Source organism: Buceros rhinoceros, unplaced genomic scaffold, assembly GCF_000710305.1.
Source record: "Buceros rhinoceros silvestris isolate BGI_N320 unplaced genomic scaffold, ASM71030v1 scaffold8191, whole genome shotgun sequence".
NCBI classification, from domain to species: Eukaryota; Metazoa; Chordata; class Aves; order Bucerotiformes; family Bucerotidae; genus Buceros; species Buceros rhinoceros.
In genome coordinates this window covers 1-10922 of record NW_010395892.1, presented here as the reverse complement: position 1 = coordinate 10922, position 10922 = coordinate 1, and the positions used below count along the sequence as shown (strand labels likewise).

General features: G+C 39.8%; 1 protein-coding gene across 1 annotated transcript; it reads right to left on the bottom strand.

Moving 5' to 3' along the window:
* Positions 1-830: 830 nt before the first annotated feature.
* Positions 831-10509, bottom strand: LOC104488709 (nuclear protein MDM1-like; the record flags this gene model as incomplete). Its single annotated transcript, XM_010145698.1, has 6 exons — positions 831-930; positions 2978-3111; positions 5199-5354; positions 7196-7330; positions 7753-8114; positions 10404-10509. Coding segments are annotated over 6 exons (993 nt in total), but the record flags the coding sequence as incomplete, so codon positions are not given.
* Positions 10510-10922: the final 413 nt, after the last annotated feature.

Below are 10922 nucleotides of genomic sequence, written 5' to 3'. Positions count from 1 at the left end.
CTGATGAGGGAAGTTACATTTTCAGTATTTGCCACATGTTTAGCAACACACAGTGTCTCATAAAGTCTCCCTCTATGAGCTAGGAGAAGACTAAGTCACTTCAGTGAAATCTGACAGTTGCAGAACTGCTCTAGCTATTTCTTAGCACAATGCTAACAGTTTTGATTTACTTGACTAATTCAGGAAACCACACTCAATAATCCTGCTCAAAAATCCTATGGTCTTAAAGCTGTTTGGCATTTTCAGAGTTCCATCAAACAAGATCCCACACAGCATGATCACAGTTACTGAATAAACTACATGAAAATACTTAGATTAGCTGAAACTTACAAGAGCAACTCTTAATTTTGGGTTGTGTATGACTGATGTCAGCTGACTGCTCTGAATGGATTCAGCATGGCAAGCTAGTAAACTGATCTTGACTATCAAGCTGACCTAGGCTGATATGTATGCTGGCCTTTCCTTCCTATTATCTGATTCCACACTTTGAAAACTTGAGCTTCTTACAGCTGGGCTGAACATCAATCACCTGCTCCAAGAGACTCTGTTCTGGGTGATTCTGATTTGTAAGGGAAACAAAGCTCCTCCCTCACTGTGCGTATCACATTAATAAATAGTCTAAGTCACACTGTCTCTTTTTTGATCTTACTACACACTATACTGGCTTGCCAGAACATCATCTTCTTAGTATACTCACCTTTGGGAGCTTGAGTCATTAGCAGTATAATCTCAAAATTGTATCTTATAAACACCACAAGTCAAAATTTTTTGCAAATAAAAATCAAAATACAAAGCATACTCAGGCTTCAGATTTTTTTAAGAATACTCACCTGGTTGGGAACTTTACTCCTGATACGAGTCCAAACTCCATCCTTGTAGAAATAATGGGCTGGAGATAAAAATTTAGACCTATATTCAGTGTTCATCTTCCTAAGAAATAAAGAATGAGCAGAGGAAAAAAGACAGAAAGAATAAAGCTCGATACCCAGAATACTCTTTCAAGAGCACTTTTAAAGTTGTATCAACAATAAGTAAGCACTTGCACTTAAATGCCAGAGCTGAGATGCAAAAAACACGCTTTGAAACACAGCTCATCCCTACCAACACAACTAGGAAAGCTGTGAAAGAGCTCATTCATGGTGGCTCTTCAGATAGTTACACCAGTCGGTTTTTCCTTGCAACCCTTCTGCCAGAAGCTTTTGCCCTGACAGCCAAATGAACAGAACATAATACACACAAAAGCCTCAGTTACTTCAATGCAAGTGCAGCATCATTGTTGACAGCACTGATGAAGGTGTTTTAAAAAAAAAAAAGGCCTGGTTTGGCACTGTGTCTGAGATCTTTCCTTCTATGAACTGCTAAAGGCGCTCTGCATATGAGTGGGGCAAACTGTTGGGCCTAGAAACATCTGACTACCAGAACAATGGTCGTCAGTATAATTAATCTGTGTCTTACTGGCTTTGATCTTCAAAAGGCCTCACTGCTTGAAAAAGGATTCATTTTCCCTTCTGCCACACACATACACAGAAAAATTAATTCGTCTGAGCCACAGCAGGCAATAAGCAATACTTCAAGTCCTTAGGCACTGAACTGTGAGTTTATCAGCTTAAATCTAAAGAGGTTTTTGTTTTTAATCATACTTCAGAACATTACTAACTTTATTTTAATATATTCAGCATTGGGTGAAAAGCCCTCTTTTTAAGACCTTCTTCAGAAATAGATCACGAAAGCTTGAAAACAGAGAATAAAATATACCTTGTAAAAAGAAAAATACCAAGGCAAAAAACCCTTTATATTCAAAATTTCCTTCCATATGTCCCTTTCTTTGAAACTGACAGAATTCCTTCAGTTTTGTTTGCAAAACTCATGGTTTAGCTCAAAAACAGGTCACTGCTGTGCCTTGATCCCAGTGATTCTGCTGCAAAAAATGCCATGCAATACAGCTTGAATACAAAGTGACAGCTGTGTCTGTGTACCAAGAACCTGGACATTTTGACAGCTACTTACCCAGTGACTGTTTTGGAAACTACTGTCTTGTGCTACCACACTGAAGGCATAAGAGGCACTGCAAAATTGACTACGATCTACTACATCAAAGAGCTACGAAAACCAAAGAGTTAAAGGTTTTAACTATACTAACCACCCACTCATCTTTTCATTACGCAATTTTATGTCATAGAATTTTGGGTGATCATTTTGTAATTATGTCCCAATATCCAACAGCATTTAGACCTATGTAAGTCTCCTCTGTCATCTTTACTCTAATGCCTTAACACTGCCAGAAAGTCATGTGGAACAAAGCAATCGCTGGGTCATGCAGTAAGCACAAAGACAGCACAAATGGATTAATTTACACATTTTAAAACCTCCAGCCATTCTGGCATTTTATTTCTCTTAGCCTATCTCAGATGTGTAGAAATGGAAACAGGAGTTCAGTTCCTGCAACGTAGGTATACGGCAGAAGAAAAAGATACTTTGACAGTGCTCAGTAACATGCAATTTCGTTTTATTTCCATGCTTTTCAGATTACCCTAAATGGGACAGATTTCTCTACTTCCCTTCTCCTCATGTGTTACTCTGGGACAGGTGGTGGTACAGAGTAGAGGAAGCAGATATCAAGTACAATCATCACAGTTTTAAGGTGTGGAGCAAGCACAGGAGAGTAGTTTGGCAGGTGACTACAATTTCCAAAGCATTCACTGAAAGTTTAGTAGCAGCACTGTATCAGTTTAAATTCACTCATGTTAAATTTATTGTGCCAGAAGGTTACAAAGCTTCCACTTCCACTGCCTAAAGAAGGGGGTGGAAATTAACACCAAGCTTAGATGTACCTACTGAAAACTCAATCCCAGCTGCAAGGGGGCATTCGCCCCGGCAACTGTAGCATGGCATGGTTAAAGGTCCATCATCTAGCATTCTAAATATTAGGCTGCTATACACCTACTCACTAGGCTAGGTTTTCCTGTTTTATACATACCCACGACTTGTATGTAAAGAGAGGGGCTTTGGACTGTTATGTTGCTTATTTTTTTGTTTAAGATGTTTCTGTTCTGATTTCCCTTGTTTTGCTGCATCTTCTGCTGGCTTTTGAAACGGTTCTTCCCTCTTACTCTAAGGCAAAGATAATTTTAAAAATACCACATTAGCTAACAATCTGAAAGCCCTCATATTCCTTTTGATATCAAGCTTTTCCAGTAAGTTATTTCAGTTAGTTGTTTTGCATATTTAATACAAACAAGAATATTACAGTCCTTTGTTAATATAAAACTAGCAAAATGCCAAAGCTAAGATTCTGAGTGCAACATTTGGTTAAATAATTCATTTTGTATGCTTTACAAAATTAATTTAACATGAAACACAAAAATAAAATTCAATACCTGTGCATTCTAACCTGAGTTGTGTAAGACTTATTATGTATATTTATGTATTATGTAATTTAAAAAAAGATAAACTCTGAGCTTTATAGTCAGGCAATATAAATCAATTTATAATAAACAAAAAGGCAAATTTTTAATTTGCTGCCATACAGGTTTATGAGAGCTCAGAATAATTTGTTCAGTTTTCACATCAAAGACCATTCTTTTCCTGCTTATTTTATCCTCTTGGAATTCTCATGCATGATTTCTGATTCTTCACAGATTATTGTTCAAATCCAAGAAAAAAACAAAAATAGGAAAGAAAAAAAGCCCCCCAAAATCCCCCAAAACTCTTCAAGATACTCATCAGAGAAGAGATACTGGTATAAACAAGAAGCGTTCTAGACACTTTCACCAAAATTCCCTTCTCATGCCTTCTCTTCCTTCACTTTATTAGCTCTCCTGGGAAAACATAACCTGAATTTCCAACACTAAAACCAAAGAAATGCTTCCTGAAAGCCTCATGTCTTTCAAGCTTTATCATATGCGCTAAAAGACGCAAAAGGAGACATAAAATTTTCCTCATTCTCCGATGAGGTCTAAAGCACTGGGCAGGTCTGAGTTTTAAATGATAAAGCCTCCAGTGCAACAATCATCTTTAAGAACCTCAAAAGTACCACCAGCTTAAACTGAGCCACAGGCACTCCATGCCAAGTACGCAGTTTGCGCAGTAACAGTCCTAGTGAACACGCTGTCTGACAACGGCTCGTTCTGTTTTATCAAGGAACAGAGATGGGTACTGAAGAGACTCCCATGTGGCCCTTTTACCCAAAGGATGGTTAGCTAACCTGCAGGAATTTAGACAACACTACACTTGCAGCAGTGTGCTCAAACACTGGCAGCTTGCTACAAAAACAGACATTCGTACACTCACCCTGCAAAATATGCTAGCTCTCATGCAGCCTGAATTGCTCTCACCTACTTTTAGAAGGTCTCGGTCTGAAACAATTCCTTTCCATTAAATGTATCTGGTAAAACGGCCACAGCTGTGTTTCCTAAAAGTCCACTTAAGTACCTCCAAGCCAACAGCAAGTCAAGGAAATGTGAGGCCTCACAGAGCCAAACTATTTCCAACCAAGACATTTTAATGTTTTGAACTGAATAATGGGGCCTACGTGAGCTACACAACATCTTGTGTAATAGAACAACAATATTACAACAACAGCCCTGTGCTAAATACAACTACTTACTTTTCAACTTATTAAGGCAAAGGGAAATGAATTGTAACCCTTCCTCCATGTTTCTTCAAATTCCAACTATTCAGTGAAAATCAATTCCAACTGTGGCATGTTCCATACATCAATTTTTTTTTTTTTAATTCATGCTATGTCTGATTTATGAGATCCAAAAAGTTCCAGCCCTCCAATCCAGCCCTCCTGCATTCCAAGAGACTACACCGGTACCAATGGGAGCATAAATCAGAGATTCAGATTTCAGAAACTGTCCTAATGACTAAAATCAAAGTTTCTATTTAAAAAAAAAGAACCCACTTGAAAACTCATAAATTAAGGTGACAGGAAAAACACATTTAAAATGTCACTGCAAACTGAACAAATACACTATAGAAACAACAGAACTCACTATAGAAACCCCTAAGAGCAAACAGAGCTGTGCCGTTACTTTCAGTGTTTTATAGCAAAACCACTGTTAACAGAGTCCAGTGTCATTAGCAACAGCTCTAGAATGTAACTAAAAAATGTCAAAATATACCCAACCCCACATTATAAAAAAGCACAATCAAAATTACAAAAGTATACTAATGACTTCTTTTTAGGGAAATACTTGTTCACAAACCAGAAATTCTTTCTCTTCTGAACCCCCTCTCTCTTGTGGACCCTTAGCAGGAGGAGACCCATTTAAGTTTCTCTCATATGCAGTTTCAGAAGTAATTGCAGGAGATTTAAACTGAGGTATGGATTTACTCGCATTGCAAATAACCTTGGGGAAAAGAAAACAAACAAAAAGTCCAATTTGCTTACCTTAAGGCTAAATTTTCAAAATCTTTTAACCAATTCATGCAAATACACTCACATATGAGCAGAGGTCATGTCTACAAGTACAGCATGTGCAGATTAATTACCTTCTAGGACAACTGAAGAGAAACTTAACCTGATAAAAATATATTTCAAAGTGACAGAGTCAGACACAGTTAAACCTGTGGTCAAACACTGTTCTTACTGAAGTTCACTAATAGCAGTTTTTAGGGAAGACAGTTCATCTTCAGAGTCGTATAAATTTTTTAAAACATGTGCCATAAAACTTCCCTACAAGTCCTCAGTACATGTCCAGTCCACAACATCACAGTCCAGACAACTGTGTTAGAACTGGATGCTTAGCCCTTGGGTAATCTGAGCTATCCACTATCGCCAAACACCACTGTATGGTAAACCAAGGCAGAGAATTTGCCTAATACGTGGTAAGGTATGACCTCTCATGGCATGCTCAGTTAAAAGATCATACCATACATCACATGCATAGCTTTGCTTAAGTCTGACTTATAATCTAACTTGGGATAACTGTTGGTTAGCTATATACTAGACAACATAAAAATGAAGGGCAACATTTGAGCAGGATCTTAGTGTTCCTAAGGGAAATTAATATAAACAGAAGAAAATGGTCCTATTAGAAAGGATAGAATATAATCAGGGATAAGAGCAGCAAGTAATTAGACCTGACTACAATAAAGAATCACAGAGAATGAAATCTAATTCTGCAACTTGGAACCTGGGTAGAATCAAGGAAGACTACAGAGCCCTGCTGGAGCAAGTGAAGAATATCAGTGCCCAAGTTATCTTGCCTTCCATTTTACCAGCTGGAGGCAAGGGGGCAGCCAGAAATAGGCATATAATGCGTATCAACCTCTGGCTACATGGCTGCTGCTGGTCCTGCACCTGGGGAGGAATAACCCCAGGCACCAGTACAGGTTAGGGGTAGGCCTGCTGGAAAGCAACTCTGGAAAGAAGGATCTTGCAGACCTGGTGGATAACCACGTTGATTATGAGCCAGCAATGTGCCCTTGTGGCCAAGGCAGCCAACGGAATCCTGGGGTACATTAAAAGCATGACCAGCATGTCGAAGGAGGTTCTCCTCCCTCTCTACTCTGCCCTGGTGAGGCCACATCTGGAGTACTCTGTCCAGTTTTAGGCTCCCCAGTTCAAGAGGGACAAAGAGCTACTGGAAAGAGTCCAGTGAAGGGCTACAAAGATGATTAGGGGACTGGACCATCTCTCTTATGAGGAAAGCGTGAGAGGCCCGGGTCTGTTTAGCCTGGAGAAGACTGAGAGAGGATCTTATCAATGTTTATTAATATCTAAAGGGCAGATGTCAAGAGGATGGGGCCAGACTCTTCTCAGTGGTGCCCAGTGACAGGGCAAGGGGCAACAGGCACAAACTGGAACACAGCAAGATCCATTTAAACCTGAGAAGAAACTTCTCTGAAGGTGGTAGAGCACTGGAACTGGCTGCCCAGAGACTCTGTGGAGTCCCCTTCTCCAGAGACATTCAAAATCCACCTGGATATGATCCTGTGCAACCTGCTCTAGGTCAACCTGCTCTAGCAGGGGGTTGGACTGGATGATCTCCAGATGTCCCTTCCAACCCCTACCACTCTGTGATTCTGTAATTATACCGCACTTTTGCATCATAGTAAGAAAAAAAGAATCGTAACATTCAAGTTTGTCATTCCCCCACCAAAACAGGAAGAAAGGAAATCTTGGAAGGTAAGCAGTTTTGCTGATGCGTAAAAGTATTCATTTACTTTTTGGATTCTTTAAAATTACCTGTTCAGCTGCAAGTATTGGTGACTTTTCATGAGGACTCTTCCAAACAAACTGGCTTTGATATTCAGAATTTCTGGGGAAAGTATTTAAATGTGAAATATTCATGCCTGCTTTCCTCTGAAGGACTCTATGAAGCTGACGACATAAAAGAGAAAACATAAACCACACCAATTGTTCCCTTTCCTGCGATGTTCTGCAAGTTAGATCTTTCAACACGCTTTCAAACAATGGTTTGGGTTTTGGCTGTATAAATTGAATGAATGCAAAGTACATTTTCTCATTACAGCCAACAACACCAAAAGGTCTACGTATTATTGGCTAAATGCTTGTTTAACTGAAACCAGTAGTGATGGCACATTAAGGCAAATTTCTATTGACTTAAGTGGAACCAAAATCTAGTCTCAAATGTACTGTTCTCTCTACAAAGAGGCTATAAAGTAGAATATCAAAATACAGAACTAAGGACAGACAACAGGGGCTTCTGTATGTGCATTGCATTACTTCAAGTATCAGCTCAGTCATTTTTACACCAGTCAAAAAAAAAAACCTCCCCTTACCCCATTACCCATTTTTTCTAATTCCTTTTTTGGAGATGAAAATGCTTCATTTTGATTTGGTGGAGCTGCAGAGAGTGATCTCTTCATGTTATTTTCTGCAAGGGCAAGAGCTGTTTCACCTCTAGAATCTACTGAATGCGACCAAACTTCCGGAGGGAGTCTGGGTCCTTCTGGCATTTCAGTTTTTTCCTGATTCATATCGTTGTTGTTCTGGTCTGTGTGCAACTCCTCAGTTCCAAGACCTTCAGCTTCGAGTGGGTCATTCAAATCACAATCTGCTGTCCATTCAAAGGACTTAGAAATCTGTGGATTATGGTGAGGCACCCTTCTCTTGGAAATGAAGTTTGGTTCTCTTGTGATTCCTGAAAAAGACATATCAGGTTCAACAAAAACATTCTGTTGAAGACATGATAATCACTCTATTACAGGAATAAACTGAAAGTTTATGATACAACTGATTATTAGAAAAAATACTTTAGTATCTTTGAGCCTGTCAATTATGAGCACAGCTATGAAATTTGGTCTTTTTTTCTTATCTGAGAATGCTTGAGGTGTTCCCATCTGAGATATGGGAACATGGTGCTCCAGGACCACGTTGGATAAAACTCTAAGACAAATATGGCCACAGGACATTCTTTTGCAAGTTGATTCTGGGAGTTGAACAACAACAAAATTAACACTGCCAGTGAAAAGAATGTGGTTAACACAGACAGAGAATGAAAAACCCACAGTGATAAAGCATGCGACAAACACTTCTCATTAAAAACGCAGAATACACCTTGCTGAACAGGTTCTCACCAATCACAACAGGACAGTGACAGATCCCTATCCATCTAATACAACTGTGATTCAACATCATCTCAATTACCTGGTGACTTTTTACAGCACAAACACAAAAACATTTCCAAATTTGTTAAAAGGCTATGTAACAAAACTAGGCACCAAGTTATTTTAAAGAATTGCTGACCTTTACACATGCAGATGAAAATAAAAATACCCCGTTTTAAGAAGAGGATTGAATGACTGAACACATTTAAAGCGGGAAATCATAATCCATATGCAAAGTGCTCAACTGCAACGGAAAAATAAGTGAAGGCACCTAACTGTCCGAAAGAAGCTCCTTCTAGGACAGAAAGAAATTCCTGTTTCATGAAAAAGCTACGTAAAAGGAAAGAACCTATGGTGAAAGATACACAGAATGTTTGGATATCTGACTACACAGTCAGGTGGTAGGAAATTATTCCAGTAGAAAAACACTGGAAAAGTAGCAGGAAGGAACTCAGAGCACCTGTAGCTGTTAACTTATTGTGGTTATGTTCCAACTCATTCTCAGAACTACCAACAATGTGTTTCAACAGGAAGAACCATAAGTGAATTGTCCGTAACAATCTCCAAGTCCTATAAGGCATCGAGAGTGACGTTTGAAGAAGTGTATGGTTTACTGGCCAGCTAAAAGGTGGAAGAGAAAGTGAACACAAAGATGTAGGAAAACTATCCCAAGCATTTACAAAACATTGCTACAATGCGAGGAAGAGGAGAAACTCCTGTTTCTCCTCTTCAATTTAAATTTCACAATTTTTAAAAGAAGTTAATGTGTCTGGATGTTTGGATGTTTCAGAATTTGTGGAAGTTGTACTCTTCAATCCAGGTAACCATCAGAGAGCCATGTGCTAGTGAAAGCAAGGTTAAAGAAACAAGATATTTTGCAGTAATGGAAGAAAGTTGTAATATATATAAAGCATAATCTTTAGCAAGATTAAATTATTTATTAAAATGTCTAGCACCTCGACCAAAACCAAACCCGACTCCCAGTGGTCAGTTCACAATTACAGGGCTGTGATTTAGAACACTTTCCAGACTGCAGGAATTAATACATTGGACCCTAATTAACAGCGTAGTGCAGTTGCACTGAATTGCACCGTTTTGTTAAGATCACTTGTGCCACTACAGTAACTCCTATTTTTTACTGCTTCTTTTCAAAGCATTGCAGTTGTTATCACTCTCCCGTTTACTCCTATTCCTCAACTCCCTAACACACCTTTCAATCCCGATCCTATTTCCTCTGTCTTCTACTACTCAGCTCCACGTTTTCCAGCCATGATAATGCCTATAACCCCTAACTCCTAGACTACAGCATCACAAGCTTTTCCATTTAATGCTCTTTTTTTTTGTCAGTTAGCTGCCCCCATTAAGTCTTCATTTTACTTTGTATCAAACTTTGCCCCTCATTATTCCCTCTTAAATACAGAATTTTACTTACTGTTTCCATGCACCTCAGGTAACAAATGCCTCCTTCTACACACCCTGTATGGGTTAACGTTGCATCTGTCCTTCATGTTTGGCACTCAGATTATGCTGCATCTCAGAAACCACGTATTTTTCAGGATTTATATAAATAGCACTAACAATAAAAGAAAGTTTCAGTGCAGCCAAAAGGAATATGGCATTGAAAAACATATTCTAAATGACGATCAGTAATACACCTTTAACTGCATACAGTGCACAGTGCAAACACTACCAGTTCACTGTGGCCACACACTCAGTCACAGCAAACCCCTAGACCTACTGCGGCCTAGGCCCATCTGCACCCCAGAGCCGGCCTGGACAGCGCCAGGGTCTGAAAACAAGCAGCAGCTTTCAGGGGCGCTTACCAAACTGATCCGACCGAAGTCCTGCCCACATAGATTTCTGCTGGTGGGACGGGCTACAAAATTCTGGGGTTTTCCACCTGAAGTTTCTTTTATATTCACTCAGTCCCTGCAGCAAACAGAGAGGCGTCTGTCAAGTAAGTGGTGCATATCCTGCTTCTGTTGGCAACAGATCTCCAAGGGGAAAAACACCAACAAAGCTGCTGCAGGATTCAGCAAAGCTGGCAGGTTGCTGGGCATCTTCCAAACCCACCCCACCGAAGAGCAGAACCTACTTGACTGCTCTGCAGACAGAGCATGGAATAACTTCATGCAAAAAGCACGAAGAACTTTTTTGTAACTTTCAAGTGAGTAAAATTTCAGGAGCAAACGCAGGCTGAACCCTCTGTCACCCACACAACTGAACTCCCTCTGTCTTTATTAGCCGGCGCTCCGCAGCACAGAGGTCTCCCCTTTCCCACTTCACCGGTGGCACCCCAGAAACGGCTGCACCCCCTCCTTCGGCCGCCTGCAGGCGCCCGC